Raw genomic sequence first — 17,670 nt, 5'->3', positions numbered from 1 at the left:
GCACTCTACCCATGGGACAGCTTGAGGCTTCTGTCTCAAAAAAAAAAAAAAAAAAAAAAAAAAAAGTACTATGTTTATATTTTTTAGTTTAATTGTCCACCAACTAATAGAAACCTCCAAATAACTGATGATAGACAGATGCACACTTACTTTGCTACCCTTCATTCTGTTTTTAATTAATGAATTTTAACTAAACTCATTTTTATTATAAAAGCAATAATAATGAGGGGGAATGTAAGCTAGAGGTTGGCAAACTACAGCCCCATATTAGCCAAATCCGGGTCAGCACCTGTTTTTAAATAAAGATTTATTGGAACATACTGTCTATATGTCAATTATTTAATGCTTCAGTGCTACAGCAGCAGAGCTAAGTAGTTGTGACAGACAACATGGCCACAAAGCCCAAAATAGTTAATATCTGGCCCTTTATAGTGAATGATTGCCAGATGCTGAGATTAAACTATATCAAAGGGTATGTGGTAAAATATAAAATCCCTCTCCCTGAATCACCCTTCCAAATCCCACTCCCCAGAGGTAAGTACTGCTGGTGGTTATTACGAATTGTTCCAGAAATAATTATCTTTGTGCTTACAAACATATATACAAACAAATACATATATATATATTCATTTTTATATAAATGAATTTTTATACTTCAGCTCAGAATATTCTCTTGAGAATCATCTACACCTTTTTAAAATAACTGAATTATTCTGTAATATCATAAGCTTTGTTTGATAATCATTGAATAATTTTCCAAGTGCCATATGAATTTTGGTAGTTCCACCATCAGATCTAACATCTTATTTTCCCTGTAGTATCAAGGGAAAATAAAGAGTCTGAAGACCCATTCCTGGTCATGAAAAGAGAGAGCAAAATAACCAAATACTACCCACATCTTCTTCATTGTTTCTAGGAGAACAGCTATAAATAGCTACCTAACTAGTCCCCTAACCTCTAGTCTAGTTTGCCTCCACTTCATCTTTTTCATTATTAATATAATAAGCTCTATTTTTAAAAAATCTTTCAACATCACAGTGTAGTTCCACAAGATGTTAATACTGGACGAGACCAGAGTGCAGAGTGTCTCCCTGTACATTTCTTTGCAGTTTCCTGTGACTCTGTTAAGTATTTCAGAACAAAAAGAGTTTTAAAAGTCTGATATTGCTTCCTTGCTTCAGAATCTCTGCTGTCCATTGCCTATGGCACAAAGGCACCTTTCCTTTAAAAAGTGTTCAGGGCTCTCCCCATCATAGCCTAAGCCTGAACCCTACCCTCACCTCTTTCTGTGCTGCTTCCATCCCAGATGGTAGCACAGGGCCTTTACGTGTCTCTTTTTCCTTCTGTCCTAAATACTTTTGCCAATGTTCCCCGCTGAAGAACTTCTTTCAGAACTCAAACATCACCTTTGTTAACCCTTCCCTTCTCTATTGTAGGAAAGTAAATCGTTTTTTAGGCCGTCACAAACCTTCTCAGAAAGCTGAAATTTCCTCCCTATCCACTGAGAAAATTAATGCTTGTTCAGGTTAAATGAGGGGCACATGGCTAATCCTTCTTCTTGACCCTGGACCACTAGATAACCAAGTATTGATGGAAAAGTCATGAAAAAATGATAGGCTGATGTCTCTATAAAACCATAGAGGGCTGTCTGTAGTGAAGTCCTTCTCAGACCTATGTAAGCTGAGTTCATGACAACGTGCCACTTCTGTTTCTGGTGAACAGGGAACATTTCTTACTTAATTTTTACCTTTAGCATTTTTTTCTATGTTGAAACATGATTGGCACTCAGTAAACATTTGTTGAATAATCCAAACAATGAGGACATAGTAATGTGGACCTAGAAGTTAGTTGATTCCCTCTCTCTTATCTCCTGCAGCTAGACTTGGCTTAAGCCTTAGGTCTTCTCAAAATTTGTTCTGTGTTCTTTCACTTGTACTTGACCCCTAGAACTTCGGATCAAGAGACAAAACTCCTCAGATAGCATCTCAAGCCTCAACAGCATCACTAGCCATTCCAGCATTGGCAGCAGCAAGGATGCTGATGCAAAAAAGAAGAAAAAGAAGAGTTGGGTAGGTGAACGTTTTGGGGGAGGGAAGTATATAGAGCATGGGCGGTGCCTGTGGCTCAAAGGAGTAGGGCGCCGGCCCCATATGCCGGAGGTGGCGGGTTTGAACCCAGCCCCGGCCAAAAACTGCAAAAAAAAAGAGGAAGTCTATAGAGCATGGTGAACCACCTTCACCTCATTGCAGGGATCAGAGCCTTCCAAGGTTAACCAAGATGGAGTCCCTGCTAATACTAAGCCCCAGTTTGATGTCTGCTTAAAGCAAGATCTGCTGAATTCTTCTTATTTCAAGGCCACCCTTCCAACTGTTATAGATATCTGCTTTTCTTGGGGTCTTTATGCCTGTTTAGGCCAAATGTATTTGTCAATAGAAGAATGCTGAGAAAATATCCAGAAGGTAACAGCTAATCAATTTGTTCCCGAGTCCCCTCATTCCCTTCTATGGTATAGAGAGAAGATTTTATGAACAAAGCTGCTAGCATTCTAGAGAGCTCCTCGAAGGCATTCTAGATGCTCCTAGAGGTCAATTCTTAAATTTTTGGAGAGAGATTTGTGAAACCTTCCCAGTTAATTTTAAAGAATTTGTTATATTACCTTTGGCTGGTCCAAAGTTTATTTTTGTATATGTGGGATTTTTTCTCCCTCAGATAATCAACAGACTTAGGGTGATTTTTCTGGAACTCTTTAGGCAGATCCAATCTTATCTCCCCTTGCTAACTGTGTTAAGAAGCATCCCCAAATGGAGTCTTCTTGCTCTTCTGTCCCTTGTTTAGTAAGACTGTCCCATAAACTTTTGCATAAGACAGATAGGTACCAGCTGTGTGAAATGAGTGATTAAGTGTTGCTTCTTTTTTTTCCCCCTTCAAAATGCTGACTCCAAATCCCTATTTTTTTCCAGGTCTACGAGGTAAGGTACCTGGTTCCTCTCCCTTTATTTTCTCTTTCCCTTTGCCATACCTTCCCTATTTCCAGAGCAACTCCCTTCCCTTAAAAAAATGAACAGTCACTCATAACACTAACTGTTAACTCCCACCCCTGAGTTCCTAACTCACTCCACTGCATGGTCCATTCGCAGCTGCCCACGTGAGGACAGAGGAGCGGTCTGGTTGGGGGCCAAATGGGAAAGTCAACAAAATTCAAGTCTATTCCCGATTGTGTTTGCCTGTTAGAAAACTGTTGTAAAGCATTCAAACTGAGCTGCTTCTATTCAGAAAATCAGCCTTATTTTTGGTTCCAGTAAATCTAGAAACCCCAAATGGAAGAGAGTTACTGGATAAAGTTTATCTTGACCAAAATTTCCAGAGGCCAAGTCAGTCTGGGTGTAACCTGAAGATTTAGCTCTAGGGTAGGATGAATGGGAGATATAGATACAAGATATAGTATAGTCTAGGGCATACTCAAGTTGCCTCAAAGACTGTAACCCTCTAAACATCCATGGAGTTTCCCAGGGATTAGAATATAGTTTAAGACAAACAGAAAGTGAACCAATAATTTCTGTTGCAGGCTCGGCACCTGTAGCTCAGTGGCTAGGACTGAGAAAAGTCACATACACCAGAGCTGACAGGTTCGAATCCAGCCCAGGCTCGCCAAATAACAATGACAACTATAACCCCCCCACCCCGCAAAAAAAATAGCCAGGTGTTGTGGCAGGCACCTGTAGTCCCAGGTACTTGGGAGGCTGAGGCAAGAGAATCGCTTAAGCCCAAGAGTTGGAGGTTGCTGTGAGCTGTGATGCCACGGCACTCTACCCAGAGCAACAGCTTGAGACTCTGTCTCAAAAAAAAAAAAGAATTTCTGTTACAACCCAGACATTGAGATCTACTCTAACCCTATCTCAACATTGTGCTAGATGTTGTGAAGGATATAGAAAAATGGAATCTGTAATCTTGGTCATTAAGGAGTCTGCAGTATTGCTGGGGAGACAAAAAATATTGGACATATGAAGTTAATGGCAATCTAATGGTTCCATAATGCTTATTCAGCCAGTAAGTGCTTAAAGAGTTCATAGATGAGAGAGATTGTGCTTATAGCCAACAGGGAAAATATCTCAAAGGAGGTAAAAGTTCAACTGAGATAGGATTGTGATAGGTAGAGAGGAGTGTGTTGGAATGCTTTCTACGTAGGCACTGATCACAATGGAAACCGTGGGGAAGGGAGAAGATCAGCTTGATTAGAGCTGGTCTTTTCCCTGAGCAGGATGCACAGATAAGAAGGGCTTAATAATGATTTAAACATGTTTCTTTAGATAAGCATTTCCCAAAGTGCATTCTACAAATCACCAGTCCATTGAGATGCTTCTTAAAAGTGATACCATCATGGACCGGGCACAATGGCTCATGTCTATAATTCTAGCTTTCTGGGAGGCTAAGGCAGGAAGATCCTTTGAACTAAGAAGTTCGAAATCTGCCTGAGCAAGAATGAGACCCCGTCTCTACTAAAAATAGAAAAATTAGCTGGGACATTGTGGTGGGCACCTGTATTCCCAGCTACTCAGGAGGCTGAGGCAGGAGGATCACCTGAACCCAGGAGTTTGAAGTTGCCGTGAGCTAGACTGATGCCACAGCACTCTAGCCTGGGCAACAGAGTGAGTCTGTCTCAACACTACCCACAAAAAAGTGATACCATCATCAGTAAATTTGAGAAGCACTGCATTTTCTACAGTGCACATCTAAGTTGTAAGATATGCCCCAGCAAAGAATCTTGTTTCACTTTGCTTAATCCATTGTTTCCTGAATTCATTTAACCATTAGCTGCATAACACCAAACATCTCCCAGCAGTTCTGGCTTGGGGAATACTGAATCACACATAGAGCACTATTCTCACTTAAGATTTTATTGATCTTAGAGGGCTTGTACTCCAGACAGACTGTAGTGATGGAATCTCTTTCTGCAGACATACACACACACAGAGCTTCCCGTGAAGCAGTGATACAGAGAAAACGTCACTGGACTGAAAATTAGGAAGCCTGAATTCTAGTCCCAACATTTTTTCAGTTATGCCATTTCAAGCAAGTCAACTCTCTGGCCTTTCAGCCTCGCCTCTTCATCTCTACAGAGAACTGCACTTATGGTACTTTTGAGCCCAGACTGCCCAGTGACAATGAGTCCCCTGGGACCAGCCAGCTACACACATACTCACATCCCCCTTGCAGCCAGTTTGATCCTCCTTTATGTCTTGCCTGGTAGAAACCCCAATACACACTATCCACCATCCATCGTCTGAAAGCCTTCCTGTGTTCTAGGAGAGACACTTCAAAAGAGCACCCTCAAATTTCCCCTTCTTTTTTCTCACTGTCCCAAAGATCTGGCTTGTCTTTGTCCCCTGTAACCTTTGACCCCTCCTTTATTCTCTGTGTCTCGCTGCCATTTCACATCTGTGTCCCTGTGTGTGTGTGCATGCGGTATGGATGCATGTGAATGGGTGTGGGACAGGACTCTGGTTTGCACCTCTGCCTCACAGCCCTAACACTCAACACCCATCAACACCAAGATCAAATCAGCTATGGTTGTATTATAATGCCCCAAGTAGTCTAAGAAGATAGTGGGAAATATCCCTTCTTCTAGGACGTTGGAAATAGTAGAACGTGCTGATATCTAGTTATTCCAACCATTCTGGATGTGCTGGGCACAAGAAATACTAAAAGGAACTTGATATCACTGCCTTCTCTTGTTCTCCACGGAATCATATTATCAGTTTCTGGTTGATAGGAAAATAGATTAATAGATTCTGGGCCAGTGGTTCTCAACCTTCATGATGTCATGACCCTTTAGTACAGTTCCTCATGTTGTGGTGACCCTCACAAATAATTTTATGGTTGGGGGTCACCACAACATAAGGAACTGTACTAAAGGGTCATGGCATTAGGAAGGTTGAGAACCACTGTTCTGAGCTGATGGGTCCTAGGCAGAGGTAGCATCTGGGAACCAAAGTGAGCTTGATTTTTGTCTGTGCAGAAGGTGAAATTGGATTGCTAAGAGGTGTACCCTGTGACCTCAGGGAACTTCTCCCTGTCCCCATCGGGGGCACAGTTTTCCCCATGGAAGAGAGAACACCCAAGTCAACGATAACCTGCAATAACATCAAGCCAGAAGATTCTGCTCATTCTCAGTCCTAATTTCTAGGCAACTCTTCTGTCCATATTCCATGAATCAAGTGATGCCTCATAAGAGAGAGGCTTAGATATGCCAAGTAAATCCCCTGCAGCCACATCTCTGTCTCAGATGTCCCAAACCAGTCCTCCCTTATCCCCAGAGTGGAGTCCTGATGACTTTCTCCCTGGATCTGCTTTTTTCTAGCTTCGAAGTTCCTTCAACAAAGCCTTCAGTATAAAAAAGGGACCCAAGTCAGCTTCCTCGTACTCTGATATAGAGGAGATTGCCACACCTGACTCCTCAGCCCCATCATCCCCCAAACTACAGCACGGTTCCACAGAGACTGCTTCCCCCTCCATCAAGTCCTCCACCTCATCCTCTGTGGGCACTGATGTCACTGAGTAAGTGTTCTCTACCTCCCTGCCACCCAGCCTGGGTCAGTGGAAACTGCTGGCTGGAGTTGACAGTAGGCCCATCAAACTCTGGACAAGCTCTGCCTTACTACTGACCTCTCCCTGAGCAGAAGAGACCAGCAGATGGCCTTTCCTCTCATACTGACTATCTGCGGGCAGTAGCAGCCAGGACTACCAACCATGCAGCTCTGTAGCCCCCGTTATCCTGCTGCTTCTCTGTGCAGCCTGGTTTAACTCTTGCTTTCTTACAGGGCCCCTGCTCCTCACCCAGTTCCTCACACTAGGCTGTTCCATGCCAATGAGGAGGAGGAGCCAGAGAAGAAGGAGGTATCAGAGCTGCGCTCTGAGCTATGGGAGAAGGAGATGAAGCTTACAGATATCCGCTTGGAGGCCCTCAACTCTGCCCACCAACTAGATCAGCTTCGGGAAACAATGCACAACATGCAGGTCCGTATCTGGGTGGAGAACTGCAGGAGAGGGAAGACGGAGACTTGGTTTTTGCCCGACCCTGCCACCCTACCCTGTCCTGCTCTTGCCACAGTTGGAAGTGGACCTGCTGAAAGCAGAGAATGACCGGCTGAAGGTAGCCCCAGGCCCCTCATCAAGCTCCACTCCAGGGCAGGCCCCTGGATCATCTGCTTTGTCGTCCCCTCGCCGCTCCCTGGGCCTGGCACTCACCCATTCCTTCAGTCCAAGTCTCACAGACACAGGTACCTGTTCAGGAGAAGAGTCTAAGGGTGGGAAGCAGAAAAGGATTCATTTCTCTTTTCAAGGCCTCCATTTCTTCCCTGTGGCAAATACTTACTTGGAAAGGATCATGATGGGAAAGTTTAGGAAAGGCTGTGGGTATTCCTAAAACCTTTTGTTCCTTTTCAATCCCCACAGACCTATCACCCATGGATGGTATCAGCACATGTGGTCCAAAAGAGGAGGTGACCCTTCGGGTGGTGGTGAGGATGCCCCCTCAGCACATCATCAAAGGGGTAAGGAACACACATCCAAGAAAATAGGGACTCTGAAGATCCCCCCCAAAGTACTCAACTCCTAAGGCCTTATTAAGATCTCTCTTTCTTGGAGTTACCTGCACTGAAGTTTACGTGCTTCTACCTTGGCCTTACAGGACTTGAAGCAGCAGGAATTCTTTCTGGGGTGTAGCAAGGTCAGTGGGAAGGTGGACTGGAAGATGCTGGATGAAGCTGTTTTCCAAGTGTTCAAGGTACTCACAAAGCTTGCTCATCCTCTCATGGGGTATTAAGCCATCCAGGCACTGGGATCCTAGGACCTTCGATGCTTTATAGAGAAATGCTGCATAGGAAAAGAATTTGCTCATCTCTTTCTCCATCTACTTTGGTTTCCTCTAATATTCATTCTTTCTAGTGGCTTTTACCGCTGCATTTACATCTTTTCAGTGTCCCTCACCTGTCCTTCATGTTCTGCCCATCTCTCTGTCAGGACTATATTTCTAAAATGGACCCAGCCTCCACCTTGGGACTAAGCACTGAGTCCATCCACGGCTACAGCATTAGCCACGTGAAACGGGTCCTGGACACTGAGCCCCCCGAGATGCCTCCTTGCCGTCGGGGTGTCAACAACATATCGGTCTCCCTCAAAGGTTAGTCTTTGTCTCTTGGGGTGAGCTGGTAGGGCACGGAGGCAGGCAGAGGATCATCAAGTAATCCTCACACATTCATTCAACAAGACTTCATTGAGAAACTATAATGCTTAAGTAATATGAGACATGAAAAAATAAATAAAAGCCAGTCCTAAGTTTTGTTCCCAGGGATATTTTTGCCAAGCTTTGGCTTCTTACTCCAGCCCTCACTCCTGGTTTAGAGCATATCCCTAAAACTGAGATCTGATTTTTCCAAACAAGGGGTCAGGGTATTCCTGTGAAACTATGGGGCAAGTGGCCTGGAGTTCTTCAGTGGACTCCTAGATGAAGAAAGAAAAGTTCTTTGGGGCTTACTACCCTCAGGGCCTTGGTCGAGACTCATGCTTTCTGGGGTGGGGTCCAGGTCTGAAGGAGAAATGCGTCGACAGCCTGGTGTTTGAGACGCTGATCCCCAAGCCGATGATGCAGCACTACATCAGCCTCCTGCTCAAGCACCGGCGCCTCGTTCTCTCGGGCCCCAGCGGCACGGGCAAGACCTACCTGACCAACCGGCTGGCTGAGTACCTAGTAGAGCGCTCTGGCCGTGAGGTCACCGAGGGCATCGTCAGCACTTTCAACATGCACCAGCAGTCCTGCAAGGTGTCTGCCTCCTGAGACCCCCACCAGCCTTTGTTCGGGCCTCAGCCTCCCCTAGGACCCTTCCCCAGGCCCATCCTACCTCACCATCCCCTTCTCCGTGCTTTCATCTTTCTCCCCGTCTTCTGTGTGCTTTTCCTTCTCTCTGTATCTTATCCCCTTGTCTAGTCTTTCCCCTCCCCTACCCCCAGTTTCTTTCCAGACATTTGCCCTGAACTTATGTCTCCATGCTTTTCCTTGCCTCTGTGAGCTCCTTTCCCTTCAGTTGGTCATTGATTAACCTACATCCTCCTCATTTCCTCTCTCTGCCAACCCCATCCCTACTTTTATTTTCTTCTCTCCACCTTTCTTTTCAGTATTACTTTCTGACCTTGAGCTCTCTGGGAAGAAGTACTCAGAATTAAATGTTACATATTGTGCCCTCCCCTGATGTCTCTTGAGCACACCATAATGCTTAGGAGTTGGTTCAAATCTTGGCTCTCCCAAGCTGGGAAGGAATGTCCATTAACAGTAGTTCATGGTACCAACTTAATGAAAATCCATTTAGGAAACAGCATGTATTCCCTACCTTTGGGAGACTACGGGGGCTGCTTTAGAGCTTTAGGGGCCACCATTTATCAGTGTATGGCCATCTGGCTCTAGACTATAAATATTTATATATTTAAATGCCCAAGTGCATCAAACAGGAACCAAAGGCCCCAGGGAAATCCAAAACTAGCAAAGCTTCTCCAAAACCCTGCTTTCCAAGGCTGATCTAAGTTCTGATTCCTGAGTACCCACTCACTACTTTTTTTTACTCTAGGATCTGCAACTGTATCTTTCCAACCTGGCTAACCAGATAGACCGGGAAACAGGAATTGGGGATGTGCCTCTGGTGATCCTGTTGGATGACCTGAGTGAAGCAGGCTCCATCAGTGAGCTGGTCAATGGGGCCCTCACCTGCAAGTATCACAAATGGTAAGCTGGGTTAGGACCAAGCTCAGTGCAGTGGGAGGATGAAGAACCCAGGCCTGTGCAATTTATGAGCTCTCCATTGTGTGCATGTGGCAGAAAGCAAGGGTTAAGACACATCTGAGTGAATGTTTCTTCCCTTTCTTTCCACAGTCCCTATATTATAGGTACCACCAATCAGCCTGTAAAAATGACACCCAACCATGGTTTGCACTTGAGCTTCAGGTAAGGACTGTGGGCCTGCCTGCATGAGCCTTCTGGCCCTACCTGAGAGTCTATAAAACTATTTAAAGCATGGACCAGTGGGGAGTAGACAGCAAAAGGAAAGAGAAGTAGCCAGAGTCTTTCAGGCTGGAAAAAGAAAGTAGGTGTATTTGCCATGTCAGTTACAGGGTGGAGGCAGACATTTGAGAGGAAAAGACTGCAGAGCTAGGAGAGACCCAGGTAGGCTGCTGTAATTAAGATTCTCTGCCTATTCACCCTGATCCAGGTCAGTGAGATGAGGTGATTATCTGAAGAGGGTCACTAATTTGAAAATCATCTCCACCAGCCCAGGGCTGCTGCCCTGACTTCAACTGTCCCCACTATTACCTGAGCAGAAACCAATGGGTGTTAGTGAGAGGCAGGCAGGAGGAGGGACGGACTGGTAGGGGATGTGACCAAGTCCCCATTGCCACTCTGACCACACTCTCCCCATCCCTGGTGGCAGGATGTTGACCTTCTCCAACAACGTGGAGCCAGCCAATGGCTTCCTGGTTCGTTACCTGAGGAGGAAGCTGGTAGAGTCAGACAGCGACATCAATGCCAACAAGGAAGAGCTACTTCGGGTGCTCGACTGGGTGCCCAAGCTGTGGTATCATCTCCACACCTTCCTTGAGAAGCACAGCACCTCAGACTTCCTCATCGGTACTGGGGTCCAGCTTCCCCTTGGGGTCAGGAGGTGGCTTCCCTTTTCTACTTCTAGAAGGATGCTCCCCTTTCCTTCCTGGTGTCTTCAGCACGTGAAGGAGTTGCAAGCCTCGTAGCATCAGAGAGCCACTTGCTTACTTAACAAGCCTTCCCAACACAGTTAGCACTATGTAAATCACTTCGACCATCAGAAAATGAATCCTTCTCCTCCTTCATTTTTTTCTGCACAATTAACAGAAAAAAGGAGGGAATGAGAAAGCTTCCCTCACCTCCTTTCCTCACTTCCACCTCGCGCAGCATGATTTATGAGATTGTTGGTCAGGCAGTCAGCACCTGGAGGTCTTGACAGCTCTAAATTTCCTTTAATCCTTTGGAGTCAGACCCCTCCTCCTGGTACTAAGGAGTAAAAGAGGCATACAGCTGGGAAGTTCAGAGTCTCAGCCATCTTCATTGCCTCATCCTCTTCTCTAGGCCCTTGCTTCTTTTTGTCCTGTCCCATTGGCATTGAGGACTTCCGAACCTGGTTCATTGACCTATGGAACAACTCTATCATTCCCTACCTACAAGAAGGAGCCAAGGATGGGATCAAGGTGAGCCCTACCCTCTTAACTCAACTGAAACTCCAAGATCAGGCTGTCCCACCTAACAAAGTAGAAATATGTCTTTGATGTTAGCACGGGACTACTGGGATTACTTAGGTTCTCTTCCTTACAGGTTGAGCAAGGTACTGGCTAGACTAAGCTGCTTTTCTGCCTTCAGCTGCCATTCAGCAAATGGCTCACTGACCATTGCCTTTTTGGCCATCTAGTCCTAGGCCTTCTGGCTCTAAGCCCAATTCAAACAACTGTCTATGAAATCAGAGCAAATAGAAAAATGATTGAGCTAAGAATTAAGTGAAACTCTATTATAGCCTTAGCTGGCAACTAACTAACAAATATGTCAACACCAATCAAGTTACTTAGCCTTTTTAAATGTCCTCATATATAAAAAAGGAGATAACACATTCTGTTCTGCCTAAATCACTAAGTTGTTTCGAATGCAAAATGAAATATGTGGAAAGATTTTTTTTTTCTTAGAGAGTGTCTCACTTTATCGCCCTTGGTAGAGTACTGTGGCATCACAGCTCACAACAACCTCCATCTCCTGGGTTTAGGTGATTCCTTTGCCTCAGCCTCCTGAGTAGCTGGGATTATAGGCACCCACCACAATGCCCAGCTATTTTTTTGTTGTTGCAATTTGGCCGGGGCCAGGTTCGAACTCACCACCCTCGGTATATGGGGCCGGCGCCCTACCCACTGAACCACAGGCGCCGCCAGAAATATGTGGAAAGATTTTAAAACATTAAAATGAAAATTTTGTACAAAAGGAGGATGTTACTTTTTAAACCTCCTCAGTTTTCTCACCCAGGAATTAGGGCACAGTGATCAGTAAAGTCCATCCCAGCACTAGTGAACTGTGATGCAGTTCTGTAGTCCCTATTGGTCATGTATTATCCATAAAAGTAATTTGTTATTGAGGTAAATAGCTCTTGATGATCCAGGAAATTTCTAAACTCCCACACTGATGCCAGAAATCATTATGTCATTCACAAATTGTGATATTTTAAGGAAATTTTGCATCATTATTAATAGTTCTCTAAAAGCATTTTCACACTGATACCATCTGTTTTTTCAAGAAAGTCAGCAATTTTTAAAAAGGATTATAACAGCTTGGCAGGTGTAGCCCAGTGGTTATGGTGCCAGCCACATGCACCAGGGCTGGCAGGTTCGAACTCAGCCTGAGCCAGCTAAACAACAATGACAACTGCAACAAAAAAACCAGCCAGGTGCTGTGGCAGGCACCTATAGTCCCAGCTATCTGGGAGGCTGAAGCAAGAGAATCACTTAAGCCCGAGAGTTTGAGGTTGCTGTGAGCTATGATGCCATGTCACTCTACCGAGGGTGACATAGTGAAACTCTGTCTCAAAATAAATAAATAAATAAATAAATAAATAAATGCTATTATAACTAAAGTAGAAGAATTTCATCCTTGAAAAATAAAATTGCAGGGTCATAAGATTTGTTAATATTAAGTTTTAATGCAACCTGGGTGTCCATTAACAGATGAATGAATAAAGAAAATGTAGTCTTATACTAATATACACAATGGAATACTATACAGCCTTTAAAAAGAAGGAAATCTTGTCATTTGCAACAACATGAATGAAGCTGGAGGACATTAAGTTACCTAAAAAAAACAGTCATAAACAGATGAAATACCACATGATCTAACTTATATGTGGAATCTACAAAAGTAGAATTCATAGGAACAGAGAGTTGAATGGTGGTTAGGAGGGGATTGGTTAGGGAGAAGTTGGTCAAAGGATACAAAATTTCACGTAGATAAGAAGAACAAATTCAAGAAATCTTCTGTACAACTCAGTGACTGTAATGAATAACAATGTAGTATACATTTAAAAATCAGGTTATGCATATTAATGAGGTTATGCATGTTAGTTTGATTTAGTCATTCCACAATGTATATGTTTTTCAGAACGTCTTATACATTATAAATGTATACAATTTGCAATTTCAAAATAAATTAAAAAAATAAAAATTTTAAATTTTAATGTAGTCTGCTAAATTATCTTCCAAAATGCTTTTACCATTTGTACCAACTTATTTTACTTGTTGGGAAACTGAGGAAATGCATGTTTTTGATGTTTTTGTGGAAACTATCAAAAGACTATATGAATGAATATACTTCTAATCTGTAAACCCCCCAAAGTAATCATATTTGTCCTTCTCTCCAGGTTCATGGACAGAAAGCTGCTTGGGAGGACCCTGTAGAGTGGGTCCGGGACACTCTTCCCTGGCCATCAGCCCAACAAGACCAATCAAAGCTGTACCACCTGCCTCCACCCACCGTGGGCCCTCACAGCATTGCCTCTCCTCCTGAGGATAGGACGGTTAAAGACAGCACTCCAAGTTCTCTAGACTCAGATCCTCTGGTGAGTAGAAGCCATCCTGGGGTAAAAGTAAGAATTGCAGAACTGGAGGCTAAAGATATTGGCAAGGCCAGACCAAGAGGAGGCCAGTGAGGAACTCTGAATATGAGAATCCAGGGTTCTAAAGATCAAATGCCTAGGACCTAGCTTATGTTAAATAATTAGCATCCCAGCAAGAGGTGTTCTAGCAAAGACCCAAGTCTCAGACAGATCACCGTAGGAATATCAGCCAAAGAAGTCAAGCAGTAGGACACATTAGCACCCTATTTCTGCCTCCCTCTGTTATTGTCGTGAAGACTGCTTCAGCTAAATGCTGTCATACAGAACCCTTGTAGAAAGCAGGCTGAGACAAGTAAAAACTGCTGGAATATTTGCAGTACCTGTCACCAAAAGAAGACTGGATCCAAACAGAAGAATGTGAAAGGACATGAACAGGCATTTGACTAGAGGAAAAGCAAATGGCAAATAAAAACATAAAAAGATCTTCCACCTTGCTAATAATGGAGGAAGTGCAAATTAAAACAGGAGATAATTGGCTTCTCTTACCTTTTCTCCTTCATGAGAGGGACCCACTTCCAACTCTATTTGGAAGTGCTCTGAACTTTCTCTTTGTTTTTCCTAAATAAAATTTCTCTTTGCTACCCTGAAAAAAAAAACCAGAAGATAATCATTTCAATTTGGCAAAAATAGTATATGTGGAAGCACAGACTTCTCTTACTCAGTTGGTGGGCATGTTTATTGATAAAACCATTTGGGAGGATAAATTTGGCAGATGGTATTCAAAGTTTACATGTGTAAATCCGGCTCGGCGCCTATGGCTCAAGCGGCTAAGGCACCAGCCACACACACCTAAGGTGGCGGGTTCGAATCCAACCCAGACCCACCAAACAACAATAATGGCTACAACCAAAAAATAGCCGGGCGTTGTGGCGGGCGCCTGTGGTCCCAGCTACTTGGGAGGCTGAGGCAGGAGACTCGCTTGAGCCCAGAAGTTGGAGGTTGCTGTGAGCAGTGAAGCCATGGCACTCGACCCAGGGTGACAGCTTGAGGCTCTGTCTCAAAAAAAAAAAAAAAAAAGTGCAAATCCTACGACCATGCAATTTTATCTTTCAAGTAGGAAATACTTCCAATTTCATCATAATACATTTTTATTTAAATTTTGGCTTTGTTGAAAATAGATGTTATCTGTATAAAAATGCTTTTATAATTGGAAGACTTTAATAATCACATAGATAGAAGGTGGAAGGCTGATTCCATAGAGAATGGGCCATGCTTATTTAGCCGAAATGGGGAATCCCAAGCTTAAAGTATGAAGGGGACAAAAGTGAGTAAAGGGAAGCAGGTGAATACACCTGAGATGTTTAGACTTCACATGAAACAATAGGATTTGTAACCTAGGACAAACAAGTTCATAATAACATGGAGTGTAGCTGTTGGATTATAATCATCTATTGGAAGAAGTTGTTAGAGACAGATGTTCTTATAGTACTTCTCATGTTCCTCCTAGTATTAGCTGGTATATACAAACCTTTCTTAGAGTGCAACCACCCTTCAGGCAGAAGTGGTCTTGATCTTTTTGGTATCCCTGCACGTATCACAGCACGGCATCTTGTATAACAAGCGTACCCCAGGTGAGAGTTATACATGCGCGTGTTTCCAAACAGGGTTGAAGCAATCGGCATTGCTTTTTCATGAACCACCTATGAACTCTGAGCTCTTAATTACTCATAAACCAAAGTTTAGACCCATGATGTAGATTTGTTTAGGTTTACCTCCTGTGAGCAGGATCCAGACTCTCGAGTCTCATTAATCCATCTTCTTGCCCTTCTTTAGATGGCCATGTTACTGAAACTTCAAGAAGCTGCCAATTACATTGAGTCTCCAGATCGAGAAACCATCCTGGACCCCAACCTCCAGGCAACACTCTGAGGGTCTGGCAGACACTGTCACCCCGGACAGCAGAACGCTGGCATCAGCTACGTTAGCTCCTCCTCTCTCCTCTCTTCCTTTGGAGCACTGGCTCTCCATCCCCAGGAGGAGAACAGGAGGGAGGAGGAGGTGAAAGAGGAGGGACAGGTTCTTGGTGCTGCACCTTTGAGAACTTCTAGTAAGGATTGGTGGGGTGAAGTTTGGGATCTTGAGTCCCCTAAATACATTACTGGCCTCCTCTCATGACTTTGGGGAAAAGACGATTCTGGGTCTTTTCCTTGACTTCTTTCAATTACAAACTCCTGGGCTTTCCGGGAAGGGGTTCATAAGACATCAAAAAACTCTGTAGCAGTTCCTAATCCATTCTCGCAAATAACACTGAGAGAGACAGTCATGTGTGGGGGAATCTGGAGGAGTCAGGAAGCACCCCAGATTTCTTTGCAGACCCTTCCCAATTCCATCACCACTGCCAACAACTCTTCCCCCGGAGATCTGGCTGGAGCCCAGAAAAAGAAGCATGTGGTTTTAAAAATGTTTAAATCAATCTGTAAAAGGTTAAAAAAACAAAAAAGGAAAAAATGAAGCTGGAGAGAGGGGAACCAGTTGCCAAGGTAGAAAGAGAGCTGCCCACTCGTGCCCTCTGGATGATGTAGGGGACGTTGACAAGACGGCTGCCAATCTAAGAAGTCACCAAACCACAAAAATAACATCACAGCCTTCAGAGAAAGACAAGCTCTGTCTTTCTCCCCTCTAATTTAACGTGCATGAGAGTCAATAAACCCTACTTTTTTATTTTTGTTTTTTTAATTTTGTTTCTATTTTTTTCTCCTATTTGCCTATTCATTTCATTTTGCTTTTTTTTTTTTTTTTTTTTCCATTTCCTCACATGTCCACAAGATGCTTGTGTTGCTTTTCCAGGGGCTAGTTTGGCTTTTCTAAGTGGGTTTTCTTTGGAGAATCTGATGCCTTCTAATTGGAACCAGCTAGACACCTGCCATATCACCATCTTTGACATCCTTGGGGCTTATAGGAGACATGAAGCATTGGCTCAGAAGTAGTGGGAGAAGAGGAACCCAGTTCCCTTGACTTCCCTTTTGAGAAAACACACGTTGTGCCTGGGAGCTCAGTTGCCAGCCTCTGGCATGATTGAGTTTGGAGCCCCATCTGGATGGAAGATCTACTCTGAGCTTCATCCTGGACTGGAGGAAAACCAGGAAATTGGATATATTCCTCTGTCTTGTGGCCTGTTGACTCCTAACTGCACTACTCTGATGGTAGCTACTTTGCCTGGCTGAATCCCAGTATCCTAGCTGGCCCTTACTATTTTGTTTTTGATAAGTGAGCATTCACTTATAAGAGGCTGGACGTCCATGTGAGATAACCCAGTCAGAATATAAGTTTCAAGGAGTTTGACACAGTGGCCATTATCTTGCTTCCAAAGAGATCTTATCTTTCACAGAAGTTTCCCCTTTCCTGTTGCCCTGAAGGTCTGGCAGTCCCTGTTCTTTCATTTGACAAGTACTTAACGTACTCACTGTGTACCAGTCATTAAGTTAAAAAAAAAAAAAAGACAAAATTTGGGCCCTTGAGTTCACAGTCCAGTAGGAAGTGTTAACCTCCATTAAGTGTACATCCCCATGTTATTTAGACCTTCAAGATCATCAAAGAAACGTAGCTGAAACCCAAGGAGCCAGACAGAAAGAAGCCTTTGATTAGCTGTCCAATATACTGGGGGCAGAAGATCTGGGATCAGTTAAGATGGAGGCTGAAAGACTATGGAATCTTGCTTGTCTGGAGTGGACAAGTCTGTTTCTACCATTTTGGAAGCCCCTGTGGGACCAGATTCCAGGCTGAGCTGCCTAGTAGGCTGAAGTTTCAGGGTTCTGCAGATCAGGAGTATGTGATGAGCCTGGGCTGAAGTGTTTGCTCTTCAGATTCCTAAGTAGCACAAGACTCAGAATCTATAGGCATACTAACCCGGATCACTCTTTTCCACCCAACCGAGAAGTAGCTGCAACTGAATCTTCATATCAGGATATTTTCATTTAGATCCACAAGATAGTCCAGACCATCCCCCAGA

The 17,670-nt window shown here is 43.9% G+C and overlaps 1 protein-coding gene across 1 annotated transcript in view; it reads left to right on the top strand.

Moving 5' to 3' along the window:
* Window positions 1-16,394, top strand: part of NAV1 (neuron navigator 1) — a 187,442-nt gene extending 171,048 nt beyond the window's left edge. Inside the window, exons 17-30 of the mRNA XM_023514587.1 lie at window positions 1,948-2,069; window positions 6,359-6,555; window positions 6,819-7,014; window positions 7,109-7,277; window positions 7,453-7,550; window positions 7,688-7,783; window positions 8,020-8,179; window positions 8,583-8,818; window positions 9,618-9,772; window positions 9,920-9,991; window positions 10,476-10,672; window positions 11,147-11,265; window positions 13,467-13,664; window positions 15,495-16,394. Coding sequence (XP_023370355.1) covers window positions 1,948-2,069; window positions 6,359-6,555; window positions 6,819-7,014; window positions 7,109-7,277; window positions 7,453-7,550; window positions 7,688-7,783; window positions 8,020-8,179; window positions 8,583-8,818; window positions 9,618-9,772; window positions 9,920-9,991; window positions 10,476-10,672; window positions 11,147-11,265; window positions 13,467-13,664; window positions 15,495-15,590 — 2,111 coding nt within the window. The 3' untranslated portion in view covers window positions 15,591-16,394. The remainder of the gene's footprint in view (window positions 1-1,947; window positions 2,070-6,358; window positions 6,556-6,818; window positions 7,015-7,108; window positions 7,278-7,452; window positions 7,551-7,687; window positions 7,784-8,019; window positions 8,180-8,582; window positions 8,819-9,617; window positions 9,773-9,919; window positions 9,992-10,475; window positions 10,673-11,146; window positions 11,266-13,466; window positions 13,665-15,494) is intronic.
* Window positions 16,395-17,670: the final 1,276 nt, after the last annotated feature.

This window comes from Otolemur garnettii, unplaced genomic scaffold (genome assembly GCF_000181295.1).
Source record: "Otolemur garnettii isolate 467f Iridium unplaced genomic scaffold, OtoGar3 scaffold00055, whole genome shotgun sequence".
Classification (NCBI taxonomy): domain Eukaryota; kingdom Metazoa; phylum Chordata; class Mammalia; order Primates; family Galagidae; genus Otolemur; species Otolemur garnettii.
The sequence above is the reverse complement of the archived record's forward strand: the minus strand, read 5'-3'. Positions and strand labels throughout refer to the sequence as shown.